Genomic DNA, 18,195 nt, shown 5'->3' on the forward strand with positions numbered 1-18,195 from the left:
CGCATCATTTCGCAGCTGTCCTGAGGTACTGCCAGAGGCCTCAAGTCAGGATCAAAAGCTATACTGTAGCGGCGATTATCAAAATAACTAAAATGGAGTTACAAAAGAAAAAGCGAACATTTTCTTAAATGGAAATGTTATTCACAACAGTAGTACCAATAGCTGGTCTAAACCGAATCAACCAAACTTCAAAACAAACAGAAACACGGCTTTTGAAATATCAAAGATCATAAGAAATGTTAACTCATTTCTCCAGGAAGTTAAAATTGTGAGGAAAAAGAAAAGACCTCTTCACGAGGAAGCACCCTTAGCATAACTTCACATACTGCTGTAACAAAGCAAGAAAAACCGGGAGGGAAGAGGTACTTACACGATCCTGAAGGCAGCCCTGGAGCGGACGCTCCGTTAGCCGGCACCACAGAACTCCGCTTTACCACAACAGCGACACTCGAGCGGAAGCGAGCGTCGCGCTGAAATTCAAGGCAGGCCGATCCCTACGAGGCCAAAGCTACCCCTGCCCTCCTCTCCTAGCGCTTGGCCGGCGCCACACAAACCAGCGCGACTCCCGGGACAGAACGCAGAGGAGAGCTGCCTTACCTGCCAGCGGCTGCAGCGCCTTCTCAACCGAAGGCAGCGGTTCCTTTCGGAGAGGCCGGTTTAGCGAGGGCTCTTGCGCACTGAAGAGTCCGGGGCTGTCAGTTAATTTTTTACGTCCGTTGGTGCTGGTAGAGTTTGTGACTCTGCAGCTGCCTATTGCACTTGTGAAAAGATTCGTGTGTTCGTCGCTGCTGGCTGGCTCAGAGCTTGGAGTAAATCCCCCCAGGGACAGACCCGGGGAGTTTTCGGAACAGTCTATCTGTAGCGGCGTCTGCAATCCCAGCGCCAAGGAATTAGACTCCGAAGGCTCTCTCCTGACCCACTGTTCATCTCTGCTTAGCAAACCCTTCGAAGGTGACAGGTGGGGACAAGACATGTGACATCTGTGTTTCTCTTTGTGTTTGTACCTCTCACCAACAGCCTCCTTCCCAAATCTGTAGCGCTTCAAGGACTCCAGAACTGTTCTAGAAGAGCTGTTCGCCGTTATAGTGTCCATGGAAACCTGCGGCTGTTCGGAAGAACGATGCTCTCTGTGTTTGTGGCGATGCCTATGCTTATGTTCGAGCATCCAGCCGTAAGCCATCTCAGGCGGAACGCTGGGGTACGTGCTCATCGACAAGAGCGGAGTCCTACTCGTCGTGAGGAAAGCCTCCTGGCGCAGCAGTTTATGCTTCTTCTTGTGGTATTTGGTGGGATTGAGAAGCAAATGGCCTGTGTGCATGTAGGAAGGTGGTGGCAGGGGGGTAGTAAAAGAAGGAGAAGGTGGAGGAGGATAAAGAGTCGGAGGGTACCTTCCGTAATAACCTAAGCCTATGGGGGCAGCTGCAAGGGGAGAAGGAGAGTAAGGCATGCCGTAAGAGGGGTAGAACCCGGTACTGGAGAGAGGAAAGCTGAGGCTATGCATAAAAGGCATTTCTGCCATTGCCTCCCGCATTTTTGGAGGCCTGCCTCTCTTTTTCTTTAAATCGGGTTTTCTAATGTAGTGCAAAGGATCTAAAGGAAAAGTAGGATGGGTATAGAAACTATTGAAATTTATCCTAAAAATGGTGGGCAGTAAATCTCGGGGTATAAAATGGTGACTTCGGTGGGTTATTCTAATTTCACTTAATCGACTTATTAATTCTTCTAATTCGGCGAGGAAATCTGGGTCCTGCCGCCCTCGAAGCTGAGGATACTTCTTTTTCCTTTTTCGCTTCTGTCTCTTCATTTTGTCGTAGCTCAGGTAGTCGTGACTGCGGCGCTTACACTTGTGTTTATGCTTTTCTTTTAGGTTACTTAAAACGGTGGAAGTTTCGGGTGGAATGAGGGAAATGTGATCAAACGAATGCCTTTTCTTCTTCTGCCCACAAAACTTCTCCGCTCGATCTGACGTACTGTTGTTATCTGTTCCTATTCCACTGTCGCTGGGAATCGTCTCATCGCTGTGAGACTCGCTTACCGGGGAAGGAGTGGCTTCTTTCAGCGATGTCAGCTCACTCAAGTGAGAAGGGGAGTTTGGCAACAACGTAGGTGGAGATAATCTCCTCCTTCCCTTAGCAGCTTTTTTCATGGCAAGTGTCTGAACAACGCTTCCTTGTCTGGAGTGTATGTGTAAATACGGCACTGAGCTGGGCTCGATAAATCCCGCGTCGCTGCTGACCGGGCTCTGTCCCCCACTCACCGCAGAAGACTGGGAGCAAACTGGAGACGGAAGAATCTCGGAATTATTAGCTGTTGAAGGCAGCAAATGGGGAAGTACTTGTCCGAGCGAGGTACCCGGAGCTTGCTGAGCAGACTTCTCCAGAACTGTCAAACTGGCGGAACTGCTGGTTAAAATACCATTCAGGACAGCTTTAGGTTTCCTTCCTCTCCTTTTTCCTATATAAATCGTTCCTTTCTTGCTGACATTTATTTGCTGGCCTAACTTTGAACCAAACGTGGCAGCGAGAGTTGACACTGTATTGTGGAGTTTAGATTGCACTTTCCCTTTGTTATTTGGTTCCACTGTACTAGACAGAATCTGATTCAAAAGTTTCTTTCGCTTCAGAGTTTTCATTTTATTTATTTTCCGAATAATGGTTTTCATCAACTGTCCATTGTTTCTCTTGGCAACTTTTCTGTCTGAGTCTACTTCTAAATCAGTCATGCCACAAAGATTAGGTTTTTGGACTTCTTCTGGCCCTCGGAGCTGATCCTTTCTCTCAAAAAAATCCCCACTTCGATGCTGATCGCTTTCAGACCCTATTTTGCTTGAGTTCTCTGTTCCAACAAAAGGCGCCACGGAAAGAATAGGTGGCTTCATTTTCACTGATGACCTGATCTGTCTTTTAGGTCTCCCTCTCTTTTTAGGAAAAGGTTGTCCTGACAAGCTCTGTTTTAGGGAGGGAATCTCTACTTCAGGCTGCAAAATTGGAGGCTCTTGCTCTTCTTTTGACTGCACTGAAAAGACTTTTGATGCTGGGATCTTTAGAGTTCTTTTGGGGGGACCTTCGAGCTCCGGCATCTCCTTGGATTTAGGTCTTCCTCTTTTGGGTTTATACATGTCAGGTAAGAAATCATCTGACATACACAAACCAGAGGGCTGTTTGTGAGTACTGTAGAACTTCTGAGTTTGCTTGTCAGTCTCCGCTAACAGCGCAAGAGACTGTCCGTTAGCGTCGTTCAGTTTCGGCAACTGATGTTTGACGAATTCATGCTCCACAAACGAAGATGACCCCATGTTTTTCAAGAATTTGGCCTGCTCCAAATTACTGCTTGATAGTGCACCGTACGAGATGTTTTTAAAAAGCTCTGACCTTTCTAGTTCTAGACCCTTTGGAGGTCGACATGTGTTTCTTGACACCACTTTAGTCCATCTTGGTTTCCTTCCTTTTCTTTTCTTTAAAGGTTTTGATTGCTGAGTAGCGCTCAGATTTTTTGCTCCTTGGCAGGATTTATCCGGTGCAGCTATCGCACCAATCTTTAGGAACTGCTTGCTACTAAACAAGCTTGTAAAACTAACTACTGAAGGGGTGACAGTAGCATGAATACTTGTTTCAGCTGCCAAAATGGGCTTTTTCCCTGTAGAAGGACTAGTTCTCGAAGTTTCTACGTACATAGCTTTTGAATCGTTTAAATCTTTATCAGCACCTTTAAAATCGGTGCTCAGAGTATGGTTCAATGTCCTGTTTATATTCAGAAGGGTACTGTCAGAAGAAAACTGAGTTTTGCCAATCTGATCCGAAATACCTTCTAAGAGATCTGCTGTGGAACTTAAATGCAATGAGTTCGATGCCAACTGTGAAGCTGTTGTTGAGAGGCTCCTGTTTAGGGTGGTAACAGACACTGTGGGTGAAGGCGACGGGAGATTTCCCTCCCCTACTGCACTAAACGGGGACTTTGCTGTCGATACGTCTGAAGCACCTCCTGTTCGGAAGTCTGGTGAAGTGCAATACACTGGAGGCTGTTTTTCATGCTTCGATGTTTCATAAATCCCTTTTTCACCAGTTGAGTAAGCATCCTGTGGAACGCAGATTCCTTCATTAAACATCTCTTTGCCTACATCAGCAATTTCTTTCCGAATTGAGAATTTGTCCAAGATGCTTTCTTTATTCTGCCTCATAATATGCTTCTCGAATGTTTTACTAGTAGTATTTTCCTTCAGTAAGTCTGTAGTCTCATGGCTTTCAAGGCTACTGAGGTTTGAATTGCAAGGAAGCTTAAAGGGCTCCGAGGCAGGCATAAGAGAGTCTGCTTTCAGCGTTCCAGAGTCCTTGTTAACCAAACCAACCGGACTGCCGATTCCTGTTGGCTTCTTTCCAGAGTCCTTGCTAACCAATCCCACTGGACTGCTAATTCCTGGCATCTTCCTCCCAGAGTCCTTGTTAACTGGTCCCATTGGGCTGCCAATCCCTGGTGTCTTCCTTCCAGAGTCCTTGTTAGTCAGAACCGTCGTATTGCCAGTCCCTGGCATCTTCCTCCCAGAATCCTTGTTAACCAGTCCTGTAGGACTATTTATTCCCAACAACTTCTTCCCAGCATCCTTGTTAATCAATCCTGCTGGAGTGCCAATCCCTACCGGCTTCTTGACAGACTCTTTATTAGTCAATCCAGCTGGAGTGCCGATACCTGGAAGTTTCCTCCCGACATCTTTGCTGATTAATCCAACTGCAGAGCTGCTCACCGGCTGTTTCTTTCCAGAGTCCTTGTTAGCTAACCCAGGCGGAGTGCTGATCCCTGGGGGCCTCTTTCCAGAGTCCTTGTTGACCAATCCAATTAACGGGCCGATCCCTTGTGGCTTCTTCCCAGAGTCTTTGTTAACCAATATGGCTGCACTACCAAGCCCTAATGGCTTCTTCCCTGAGTCCTTGTTAACCAATCCAACAGCAATACCAGATCCCGGCAATTTCTTTACCAAATCTTTATTAACCAACCCACTTGCAGTTATGGTTCCTGGTAGCTTCTTCCCAGAGTCTTTTACCAAACCAGACGCAGTTCCATTTCCAGGCTTCTTCTGCTTTGTTTTGGAAGACTTTGAAGGAGGACAAGTTGCAATAAGTTGAGCCAATTTTTCTGTAACAGTTGTTGCTCCATTAATTTGGGTTCTATCCTTTAAGTCAGAATTATGGCTACTGATAAGAGTCGGAGGAGATGACTTTATATAATCTGTCATTTCAGAGTGCAATGGGGAAACTTTCTTAGTTAAAGGATTTGTTTCTACTTGTATACCTTCTTCCACATGTAATTCAACTGTTGCAACTTCTCCAGCTTTCTTGTACGGCTTTGAGGGGTCCTAGAAGTTAACAACAATAAAAAAAAATCTTTAGGAACAGACCACAAAGACTCTCTCTGAGTAACACAGTATCTTTCTATGTTGAGATGATTAATATCTGCTTTTGATAACAGGGTAACTCTGTAAACACACGCTTCATGATCCTATTAATTTTAAAGCAAATACATTTCAGTCAACATGGTAAGGCTTTTTTGAGGCCAAGGAAACCCAAACTCGCTCCCAGTCCTCAAATGTAAACCATTTAATCTGTCCCCCAGTCATAGATTGTAGTGGGTCTGTCTGAGATGGCGGCCTCATCGTGCTGGGCTGTGCAGCGGTAGCCAGGAAGGTGCTGATAACACACCAGGGTTTTGGCGACTGCTGAGCAGGGCTCGCCCAGCATCAAGGCTGTCTCCCCAGCAATTCCCCAGTAGGCTGCGGGTGGGCAAAATCTTGGGAGGGGCTATAGCCAGGACAGCTGACCCAAACTGACCAAAGGGATGTTCCACACCACGTGACGTCTGCTCAGCAATATGAGCTGGGGGAAAAGAGGAGGAATTGGGGGGCATTCGTTTTATGTTGGTCAGCCGGATCAACCGCTGGGCGTACTGAGGCCCTGCTTCCTGGGAACTGGCTGGACATCACCTGCCGATGGGAAGCAGAGAATAAAATCTTCTATTTTCCTTCACTTCCACGTGTGGCCTTTGCTTTTGCTTTATTAAACTGTCCTTATCTTGACCCACGTGCCTCCTGTTTTATTTTCTCTCCCCTGTCCAGCTGAGGGGGGGGGAGAGTGATAGAGCGGCTTTGGTGGGCACCTGGCATCCAGCCAGGGCCAAACCACCACAGTCTGTTTGGTGCCCAACGTGGGTCACAAAGAATTAGAGACAAGGGTAATAATGGGGAGTGGTGACAGGCAAAACATGGACTGAACAATGTTACAGAGCAGAATGATTGTGAGAATTTATGTTGTAATTGTGATGAAGGAGCGAGGGGTGGATTGTGAGTAAATTGTCCACTTTTGTTTGGTGTTGTGATGATGTTAATTTAATTTTGGTGTGGGGAATTCTTGTTAATGTGAGTGAAGTTTATGAAGATCATGTGATGTATGCGGACTTCAATCATAATTCTTAAATATATGATTCATAGAGGTGAGAGGTGGAATGTAATGGGTTTGCGGGGCAAGGTTTTGGTAGCAGAGGGGTTACAGGGGTGGCTTCAGTGAGAAGCTGCTGGAAGCTTCCCTTATGTCCGATACAGCCAACACCAGCTGGTTCCAAGACGGACCCGCTGCTGGCCAAGGCCAAGCCCATCAGCGACGGTGGTAGTGCCCCTGTGATACAACATGTTTAAGAAAGGGAAAAGTTACTGGGCAGCAGCAATTGCAGCGAGAGGAGTGAGAACATGTGAAAGAAACATTTCTGCAGACACCAAGGGCAGTGAAGAAGAGGGGCAGGAGGTGCACCAGGTACCGGAGCAGCGATTCCCCTGCGGCCTGTGGTGAAGACCACGGTGAGGCAAGCTGCCCCCCTGTGGAGGACCCCACGCCTGAGTAGGTGGATGCCTGAAGGAAGGTGTGACCCCGTGGGAAGCCTGCACCGGAGCAGGCTCCTGGCAGGACCTGTGGCCCATGGGGAGAGAGAAGCCCACGCTGGAGCAGGTTTGCTGCTGGGGACCCCATGGAGGAGACCCACGCTGGAGCAGTTCATGGAGAACTGCAGCCCATGGGAAGGACTCACGCTGGAGAAGTCATGGAGGACTGTCTGCCGTGAGAGGGGACCCCACACTGGAGCAGGGGAAACGTGTGAGGAGCCTCCCCCTGAGGAGGAAGGAGCGGCAGAAACAACAGGGTGATGAGCTGACCCCAACCCCCATTCCCTGTGCCCTGCGCCGCTCGGGGGGAGGAGGGAGAGAAATTTGGAACAAAGTCAAGCCCAGGAAAGAAGGGAGGGGTGGGGGGAAGGTGTTTTAAGATTTGGTTTTATTTCTCATTACTCTTCTCTGAGTTGATTGACAATAAATTACATTTTTTCCCAAGTGAAGTCTCTCTTGCCCATGACTGTAAATGCCGAGTGATCTCCCTCTCCTTATCTCAACCCATGAGCCGGTTGTTACATTTTTCTCCCCCCTGTCCAGTTGAGGAGGGGGAGTGATGGGGAGGCTTTGGTAGGCACCTGGCATCCAGCCAGGGTCAAACCACCACATAAACATTCTGCAAAAATACTGTTGATGTTTATCAAAAACCATTCCCACGTGAACAATGACGTACTGGGCCAATGATCTATAGTGTGACAGCGCTTGAAGACCTCATGTGCTACTGAGAAGCAGCCGAGCGATGCACTGCACAGGCAGGCATTGTGTAAGCCTGTCCAGACACCGCTCTGCCAGTGTTTCTCTTGTCCCACGATACTCCCAGAGACTGTAGTAACAGGTTCTCCTCACAGCAGACTGCTGATGGTACTGAAGTCAAATGATTCTGTGGTTTCTATGGGGCAGGGACACACACACACACACACACCCCACACATGGAGTAAATGAAACTTGCACAGTTATTTTCAGTTCTGCCCTAACCAAATTTGACATTTATTCTGTAAAGGTTAAAAAACCATTGCAATACCCATTATCTCAATAAATCCTATTAGGAACATCTCAATAAATCTTCTGTTTTGAAAGGATATTCTTCTTTACATACAGTGCCCAACATCTCTCTAAAATGCAGGGGATCCATTCACACCGAGCAGGGGCTAAGAATGGAAGATTCTAATTCCATATGCACACAATTTGAAAACCTTCTGTGATCTACTACCTCAAACATTAAATAAAGAGTGAAAGGCATCAGTGCCCCACCTATTCAGCCCTCTGCAAGAAAAATTGAGACAATTGCACGATACTTACTGCACTTGATTACAGTCAGCGTTAGATTCAACACATTTTAGAAAACTGTAACTATGGTTGGCCAATATCTAACTATGCTGAAGAAAGACAGGGCCTGGATTCCTCTGAAATCATTTGATAAACAGCAAACTTTGGTGCTGATCATGAGCGAAGTATTTGCTCAGCAAGCTAATCAGCGTGACTTAAACCGAAGCCTGCAAGCTGGATTGATCTGACCATTTCCTAGAGATGGGAAGTAGTTGCTTGGGTAAGATTCTGTCTGAGCCGTCAGGGCCTCTGCAGCGCATCAGCAGGCGCTCCAGCCCCGAGCTGTTGCAGCCTTTCTGCAGGGCTGGAGCAGGAGTGTGCTGCTTTCTGCCCACGAACAGCCCTGGCGCTTCCGTGGAAACCACTGAGTCAGCACGACACCCGACACGACTCCAAACCTGGAATCCAACCACTTCCACCGACACCCTTGAACGTACCTGGGGCAGACTGCGAGTGCCGGAGACAGCAACTAGATAGTACTAAAGCCGGAATGACAACCTTCAGACTTACACCCTCTTTTCTAAGGCCTTAAATCTTGGAAAAACTTTGGAACAAAATTTTAATCTTCTTTGTTCAGTGGACTTAGAAACATTTGAAAAATTTACCCAAATATTGACTTGGGAATTCAACTCTTCATTCCTGCAGCTGCTTCACCACCCGGGTATACACCCGCTTCCTTCTTTCTTCTACTTCTCCTGCACAGTCTGCCACCCTACTAGACAGCTTTGTTGCATTCTCACGCTCTGTCGTGTCTGGGTATTGAATGCCTCTTGTCAGGCTCCACTTTTTCCTCTCCACCTCTGCTTCCAAACAAAGAGCCTGGAAGTTCTATTAGATATTTAGATAAATAAATAAATAAGAAAACCCTTCGAAACACTAGCTTTGATCTAAATAAGATGCCAGGACTCCGAAAACATGACTTTAGCATCAAACAAGGACTCTTTCAAAGCTGAAGTCATTTGCCCTGGAAAGTTTCTTTCTCATCTAGGGTGAGTAAATTTTCCAAGCACACTGAAAATTATTTCAAAGAACATGAAAAACAAAACAAGAAACGTCGATTGAGATGACAGGCGAGAAGTCAAAAAAGTCTGTGATTTTTTCAGCATTTTTAAATCCCACATTTTTATATGGGATTTTTTTTTTTTTTTCCCCCCATAAAGCCACTTAACAGTATGATTAACAGAAACATGGGGGGGGGGGGCGGTAGTGGTTGTTTTTTCAAGGAAAAAATTTCATCTGATATCAGTTAATAGAGACACCTTGATCAAAATATCCAACCTTCGCCAGAGAAGGTTGCACTAATCTGGCTGCTGCAGCAGCCGCAAAAACGTTAACAAAACCCACCACAGAGCATAGAGTCAGAGCTCCTTCTGGCAATTCTGTGTCACTAAAAATTTCAAATTTTCTGTTCAGGTGGATGGGAGGTATTGCTACCACTAAGGCGCATCATACAGGAAGAATAAGACTATTGCAACAGATGAGAAAAATTGAACTGCAGTAGTGCACAGCCACGAACTTCAGGAACAACAAGGACATCTCCTGTACGGAAGGCAACGATGGCAGAGAAGAATTTGAATACACTGCTCATACGCTGAGCAAATCAAGTAAATCTCTCCGCTTAAGCCGACATCTGTACAACTCGTACGGCACCAGCCACAGCATAAATGGTGGTACACACCATTTATATGAAAGTTACCTAAAAACCAGTGAAAACAGCTTCCCCGTATGTCTCAGACTGGCCTCGATCACAGCCTCTTTCTTTACTAGGTCCACACTACAGTCCTTGATGATCAGCAGCTAAATTCCGCTCGCTCTCACGACCACCGCCCTACCAGCCCAAAGGCGTTTCCGGAGAGTTCACAAGATTCCACAAGAACAGCGATATCCCATGGAGCGAAGTTCTCCTCTTGGGGGAGGGTGGCCACGAGCATCGGTTGGGGTCGGATGTCTCCGAACCTGCTGCAGTAGCAGAACAAAACCCAGCAGTCGTATCGCTTACTGGTTTTAAAGCTGTGGTGTAAAAGAGACTGTGGTCTATGGAGAATAGTTTGGCACTTAGCCCAGCTTTTCTGTGGCAGCTGCAATCTTATGTAAATTATGCCGGAGCGTCACATTTCAGGAACTTCCCCCCAACTTAGCCACCCTCGTACTCACAAAACATACAGCTGGGAGGCGGGGAGCAGCCGTGGTATGTCCTACTGCACTGGAGACAAAAAAGCTGCCACGCTTGCCTGAAATAACTCCTAGTGCACAAACCACCACTCCACTAGATGGGAAGGAGAGAGCTGAAGTCCAACACACGTTACACGGTGCTTCCAACGTGCACAGCACTTCAAAGCTCCAACGGCTGCGCGGCCACGTTCACACACAGCTCTACAAAGGTGTATCTAGTCTCTAGTTTTCATTCTGCTCCTGGTGCTGGAAGCCGGCCTTACCCCCGGCGCACTCAGCATCACCATTTTCTCGCGTGGTTCCAGGGAGCAGAGAGCCCTCCTTCGCTCTCTGACTTCAACAAATGCGCAATTTCGTATCGGAAAAGAGATTTTAACGTAGGCAGTTTTGTAAGGGATACTAACAAACCACTCACAAAAAACCCCAACCCCCCTTCACATCTCCTGAGCGTTTCATCCATCTAACGCACCCGGTGTCTCTGCAAACAAGCCCATACCTCAAGTTTCTTCAGCGATGCCCCTGTGAAGCAATGCCAGTTCACAAGGCCACACACAAGTCTAAAACAGATTTTCTTGGATTACACACACTTTCAGTCAAGAGTTCTAGACCTATTCTACACTACCCTGGCTTTCAGACGGCAGGTTTCATCTAGGCGCAAAGCTGTTAGAAAGGTTTAGATTATATTACGTTAAAAATCATTTTGTGCTTTAAAACCTAAAACATTTATTCCTGTGCAATCTTTAGCTGTAACTGTCTGGCTTAAAACTCTATCCAACAAAAGCTTCGCCCAAAGCCATTACATAAAACATGTAAGTTTCCATAAAATCGGTATTATTGTTAATTTTGCACTGAGCTGAATATAAAATTTTAAATCCCCTATGCGGACATATGGTTTCTAGACTTGCACCATCAATTTGAGGAATAAAAATTCCAGGTTATTTTGGTCTAAACGATTATAAGTTATAATCAATCATTCCAGAATCATCACAGGCACCAACAGCAAATAATTGGCTTCACTTCTAAAAAAAGACATTTGTTGTTAGACTACAGCATGATCTCAGGGTTTACTATTACTAGGTTATTATATACTGTTATTATTAGTAGTATTTATTTGCAAAAAGCTGAAGAGTAGATAATCTTTCACAAGAACAGGGATATCTCCTACCAACTCTGGTGTAAATTCACACTTCTCACACTAGAACCAGATTAGGAAATGCAAGACAGTCTCAGCTTCCAAAAGCTGAAATAGTTAGAAGAAAACAGCTTGTTAATGAAAATTTTATTCCTGAATTCTCTTGAGAACTATCAGCAAGCAATAAGGATTTTTATACGTACATGGACGCACACAGAGATTTACCCATTATTGTGTCAGCTCTTGTACAATGCATGGGCTATAATTCAGACCAGCATCCTGAATGAAGAACCACAGAAATGGTTTGTGTAGTTGTGACATCGATATATTCAATATAAATTCCCCAAATAATGAGGGCAAGTGTGTTTCCTGTTTGTTTTTCACCACCAAGACTTTTCAGTCTTTTCTAAAAGCAAGTTTTAGCTAACTACCAGGGAAAAAGTGACTTTGTGCAGTTAATCTAAGACAAAAACTTATGTCCCAGATCCTGCAGAAAACACTCTGGAGCACAGAAAACACAAAGAAAAGAAAGCAAAACACTTCTTCAGCTTTGCTACTTTTTTGCTTGAAAATGTGCAGTCAGTGGCAGCGATTTCATCAGCAAACTTCCCTGCAGAGCTTCCCTACATACCCAAGGGCAACAGAAAGAACTCCAGAGCTCTGCACTCAGCAGTTTCACAAAGAAGGAAGGAGCTGGAGCACAAGGGCATGTTCCAACTTGCTCCACTGCTGTACCCTGACTATTTCAGAATTACAGCAGGCTGTTACCATCACTTCTCGCCTTCCTATTTTCCAAAGCTTTGGCAATGCAACTTTGCTATGTCGCTGGCTACGCTGGCCTTGCAAGCACAGGTAACCCATCCACACACCCCTTGTGCGAAACTAAGAGAAGCAGAACTTCTATTTCTGTCTGGGGCTCGGGTTTTCAGGCTCGGCGAGGACACGCCAGCCAAAGGGCAATGCCTGGCTGTCACCGGACACTCTTCTGAAAGAAAGAAAGCCAAGTTTCATGCTCGGTGACAAGAAGCAAACTGGATACTCTTTTGCTATTCCAGTAACTTCTAATTTTGCTTAACACCTGGGAACCGCAGCCAGTTCTAGGTCGCTCTCTGCTGTTCTATGATTTTCTCTTCAGAAGGCCGTTAACTTTTTTGTCTGCACACTTGGACAAACGGTAAACACGCAAGTGACCCACCTCACCGACCCACACACCTTTCAGAATGGAGACAAACCCCCTATTAACGTAACTGAAGACGCTCCCCATGTTTTAGGAGTCCTTTCAGCACTAAGCCTAAGAAGCGTTAGCTGTCACAGATGGGAGTGCAAAGCACTTTCCTACTGTTTCAATTTTTACACTGATATTCCCAGAAGAAGATTTCCACTACTCCTCTTCGTGTCTTCGTGGTTAACTAAGTATACTGCAAGTGCTAAATTTTCATTCAAATTCTTTACTTCTCCTTTAAAAGTAGAGAGTTCAGTTTCACAGCTCAAAGTATTGCCACACCTTGCTCCATATTGGTCACATATTTGCGCTTTTTTCCCCTCTTCTCCATCAAAAGGAAAGATTAAGGGATCACTTTCATTTTCTGAACTGTAATTTGCAGTGTTAAAACTTGCTTTATTTCATTGGAGCAAGAAAAAAAAAAATCCCTCGGGTATTATATTCAAAACACGCAACAGTTTTAAACCCCATTTAGCATTTGTTTCTGGAAAGACCCTATTTAATCACACTGGCTAGAAACCCATCGGCTGCTGTCGAGCATCGTTCCTAACAATCCAAAGTGCCACATGGCAGCGGGGAACATACAGAGCTGAACAACTTGAAACCTGCCTCAGTACAAGCTGAGAGAGGGAGCAGAGTATCGAAGTGAACTACCCTTAGTCAGGGATTCGAAACTATTTTACGTAACGCAAATTTAATGCAACAGATCTGCACTTCTCTACACTCCGTGTTTAGGGTGTTCAGCAGCCACAGAGCGGGAGTAACTCCACTTAGAATAGCTGGAATTAAAAAGTGATATGGTATCAACGGTATCGTATAGAATATCAATAATTTGTAATAATTTCAGTAATATTTGGTTCGAAACTTTCCAATTTCCACTTGAAATACGATGGATCGCTTGAAGAAAAACCTAGTAAATAAACAAAAGATGGCAAGGATGAAGAATCCATGCTGCCACCATCTGAGCTTAAATACTAACTATTCTCCCTGGTAAAAATTCCCAGGGCACGATCTCTTGATGCAATGGGAAAGGTGACCTCATGGCTCTCTTTGCGAGTAAGAGATTTTCAGTTGCAACTGAAACCTCGATTCAGACACCGCGAGAGATCAATGACTGGATACTGCAGACTGGCCCAACTCTCAACTCATGGCGGCACGGCCTCGTTAAAAAAGAAAAAAAAAAAAGTCATCAGTAAAATGACCAACTGTGATCTACTCTTCCAATTTTTTTCGAGATGAAGTTAGAGAAATCATTAGAAATAATAAGCTTGTTCTGAAGTGGAAGAATGTAAAACAAAGGCCATAGCCAAAGTTCTCAGTTACGTGATGCACCACTTGACAATTCCTCGTCTGACGGGCCGACCGAAAACGCCTTTCTGTCTATAACGGAGGAAAAACCCAAGGCAGCTGGATGGTAGAGTCTGGAAAAAGTAATCTTAGTCATTACACTTCACATACAGCACACGTTCTTTCAGGGCATCAGTTATTATTTCTCTTTGAAGATCCTCTTCCTCAAGGAAAAATTCAGTCTGGGTAGGCCAGGGGAAAGAAAAAGGTTTGGGTGCATCAGACAGACGTCCTATCGGCGTGAGATAAAGGCATTTTCCTTCCCTTTGGGTGGGCTCCACCTTCCAAGATAGGCCAGGACAGATTTCTGCAGGTAGCCTTACAAACAGGACACGGGCTAAAGAAACGAAAAACCTTTGAAACAGGAGTCCCAGGAACAGACAACCCGAGCGAAGGAAGGACTCTGACTTCCCGGGCCTTCCCCTGCGGAACTGCCTGGCGTTGCAAGGGGGGGACAAGGCTACACAGGGGACGCACAAGGGAACTGGGAGAGAGAAATACACACTGTAAGGACAGGTGGGTGCAAGGAAAACGGGAGCGCAGGGAAAAACTTCAGCTTTAACTCAGTAGGCACTGACTAAAGGAGACAGAGTGCTCTTGCTTGTTACATCACGCAGATCATAAACCCAAGACATCCTCAAGGCAGGGCTATCTCCTTACATTACATTTGGAAAATACCTGGCACGTCTCTCCAGCCACTGCATTTTTATGCAGTTTATAACCGGGCTGTTTTCTAACACATCTGGAAACGTATTTTTTACTTTCCAGACACTGCTTGATACGTTCATCACTGGTGTCAGTTAAGACACACGGCAAACCCAATGCTTCTAAACAGGTAAGAAGGAAATATAAATCCAGCCACTGGAGACAAGCGCAGCAAATACACCACCCCAGGTGCATGGAGACAAGACCTGCCACTTGCTTCTACGCAAAAGACTAAGAATTACGCTACTACTTTCCAGAAATTTACCCACGATGTTCACTTCCTGGGAATTACCTTTCACTACTGTTAAAAACAGCGCTGGCAAGCTGTGAAAGGGCAAAAGCATTTTTTCCTCTCGATGGAAATCACATCAAACCATTTCTAACTTTGGAATCTTCAGTATCAGAGGTTACATGGCAAAACAGTCAGCAGAACATGATTGTGCAGAGATGCCAGAAACTTTTAAATACAGTTTAAATTCACTGTGTCTTGCAAACCACTACATAAACACACGACTCACTTGTTTTGAAGGACGGTGCTCGTTCTTCTCATCTGTCATCTTCCCACTCTTCGGTGCCCTTCTTGGTTGCTTGATGCTGGTTTTTATAGCAGGCCGGCACACATAATTCTCAAGGTTCTTGGGAGGCTTTTTCGTTCGCTTTGCTTGAAGACCAATCTTCAGCTTCAAGTTCCCCTCTGAAAAGTTTGTTTCTTTCACTGAAAACTGTTGCTGTGCATCAGTCAGAGCCTCATTCTTCCCATTCTCGGTACCGTTCCCCTCCCGATTCTTCTTCTTACCGTCGTCTTCTTCCTTGGTGCAACTCTCTAGCTCTACTTCTCCTTTTCCCACCAATGTGCCAATGTTTACTACGGAGGGGCTTTTCCCAGAAAACCCTTCAGAATCAGAACCCAAGCCTAACATAGCAGTATTCCGAGGGTCCATCACAGGCGGAATATATGCCTTCGGGTAATTTTAGGGAAGATTTACAGAAATATGTTCCACAGAAGATCTGTTCTGCTACTGGCAGCCAGCATCTTTTACTCTGTAGAAGGAAAAGACAGACAGAAGTAAACTTCCATTTGCTAGCAGAAATGAAATGAATATTAAAAAGAATTAGAAAGCAAACAATTGTGTTTCAGACAAGCACAATTATGCAGCTGATGTTTCAAAACACCAACCCTTCCTGTGACCTACTTTAAAAATAAAATTTATCTGTAAACCCACTTTTAAATGATAGGTGAAAATCAAAAGTCTGTGAATATTATAATTTCCATTTAACCCACAGGACACTTCAAATGATGGTTAAGGCTTTTAATACTGATCATCAAAACAATTTATTTTATTTAAAACCAGAGTCCAGCTACTCCTAGTGCTGCCATTCTCAGTCCTGACCCACTGAAACAGTTGCATCTAAGGCACGATGCAGCCAACGAAACCTGTGATAAAGCTCCCAAACCCAGAGACGACCTGATTTTAATCATCTGAGCCACGAGGAAAGTTGAGCTCAACTCAAATGTGCACTGGTTACAAAAATGCAGCAAAATCTCCTTACTAGGTGAGGACTCCCCCCAATTCAGGAAGGAGGATGGCAGAACAGAACAAACCCCACCAAACAACCCCACCAAATACCTCCACGCGCTGATTTGTGCTTCCTGGAGCATGGGAACAGAAAAGTCCACACCTCTACCATCAGAGACACCATCATGTACACATAATTAACCTATTTATAAGGTATTAGAGGGAACTTTTTTGTCTTTAACTAAAGCGCAAGTTGATTTGACTCAACTTGCTAATGCAGGGCTTTGCACCCCTGGCTGGCAGGCTGCAGCCCTGCCTCCCGTGCTCGCACCCCGACCACCACAGAGCCGTGAGCTGCCGTCTCCCCGCTGCCAAAGAACGACCAAGATCAGTGTACCCCATTGTATCTTTGTCCCTGCAAACAAAACTCATCACAAAAAATCTGTAGATTTTCCACAAATATGGTGGATTGATGGCTGCCAAGGAGGACAAGTCACAGTGACACAGGAGCAGGTAGGCACACGCACTTCGGTACAGCCAGATATTTAGAGTATGATGTCAGAGGAAGGACACAAGCAATGTTTACAGAACCGGGGCCTTGAAAATCAGCAGCCCCCGACAGGGCTCTGCATAGGATGCACGGGTACTCCTGGTGACGTGTGACAGCTGCAGGGACACACACAACCCCTGGGGTGTACTGAAAAGTATCGAGTCTTTTCCACACTGCTGTGGCAACCCCATTGCCCAAACGCCCATCAACCCTGGGGATGTGGCACGGACCACGCCAGATCAAACCCTACTTTGCCTTAACAGCGGCTCGGGAGAGACGTGCTCCTTTTTCAAGTTCCAGGAGACAAACCAGAACAATCCAGGTGGAATATTTGGTTTAGGGGCATTCTAAGCAGAAAGTGTTTCAATATCTTCATATTTAAATATATTAATCATTGTTGAAAATGAAACATGTCAGAAAGTGGTCTGAAAAAAAATATTAATGTAGTGAAAGGAGCATCACAGGAACTAAACCTTTGACACTGTCTCCCATCGCATCCTCGTAGGGAAGCTTGGGGAGTGTGGGATAGGCGAGTGGCCAGGGAGGTGGGGTGAGAAGGGGCTGAAGGACAGAGCTCCGAGGGGTGTGATCGGGGGGGCTGAGTCCCGCTGGAGGCCTGTGGCCAGCGGTGCTCCCCAGGGGTCACTGCTGGGGCCTGTCCTAGCCAATAGATTCGTCAGCGACCTGCAGGAAGGGCCGGAGCGTGTCCTCAGCCGATTTGGTGACGATCCGAAGCTGGGAGGAGGGGCAGGTCCAGCGGGAGGCTGTGCTGCCCTTCAGCGAGAGCTGGAGAGGCTGGAGAGCCGGGCGGAGAGGAACCTCGTGAAGTTTAACAGGGGCAAGTGGAGGGTCCTGCCCCCGGGGAGGAACAACCCCACGCACCAGTACAGGCTGGGGGTCGACCTGCTGGGGAGCAGCTCTGCAGAGAGGGACCTGGGAGTTGGGGTGGGCAACGGGATGACCAGGAGCCAGCAGTGGGCCCTTGTGGCCAAGAAGGCCAACGGCATCCTGGGGGGCATGAAGAAGAGTGTGGCCAGCAGGTGGAGGGAGGTTCTTCTGCCCCTCTGCTCTGCCCTGGCGAGGCCACCCCTGGAGTGCTGTGTCCAGCTCTGGGCCCCCCAGTTCAAGAGGGACAGGGAGCTACTGGAGAGAGTCCAGTGGAGGGCTACAAAGACAATGAGGGGGCTGGAGCATCTCCCCTGCGAGGAGAGGCTGAGAGTCCTGGGGCTCTTTAGCCTGGAGAAGAGAAGACCGAGAGGGGACCTGATCAACACTCATCAGTATCTGAAGGGTGGGTGTCCC

The 18,195-nt window shown here is 46.3% G+C and overlaps 1 protein-coding gene across 4 annotated transcripts in view; it reads right to left on the reverse strand.

Moving 5' to 3' along the window:
- ASH1L (ASH1 like histone lysine methyltransferase) overlaps window positions 1-15,815 on the reverse strand; it is a 54,812-nt gene extending 38,997 nt beyond the window's left edge. For 2 of the 4 annotated variants that reach the window (XM_086478465.1, XM_086478466.1), the window contains exons 1-3: window positions 15,345-15,815; window positions 4,899-5,347; window positions 598-4,733 (exon numbers count right to left, since the gene is read on the reverse strand). In XM_086478465.1, the coding sequence (XP_086334591.1) occupies window positions 598-4,733; window positions 4,899-5,347; window positions 15,345-15,767 (5,008 nt within the window). In that variant the 5' untranslated portion in view covers window positions 15,768-15,815. Of the gene's footprint in view, window positions 1-597; window positions 5,348-15,344 lie in introns of all 4 variants that reach the window. The other 2 variants (XM_086478462.1, XM_086478464.1) reach the window with 1 other exon arrangement.
- Window positions 15,816-18,195: the final 2,380 nt, after the last annotated feature.

This window comes from Leptosomus discolor, chromosome 26 (assembly GCF_034619465.1).
Source record: "Leptosomus discolor isolate bLepDis1 chromosome 26, bLepDis1.hap2, whole genome shotgun sequence".
Classification (NCBI taxonomy): domain Eukaryota; kingdom Metazoa; phylum Chordata; class Aves; order Leptosomiformes; family Leptosomidae; genus Leptosomus; species Leptosomus discolor.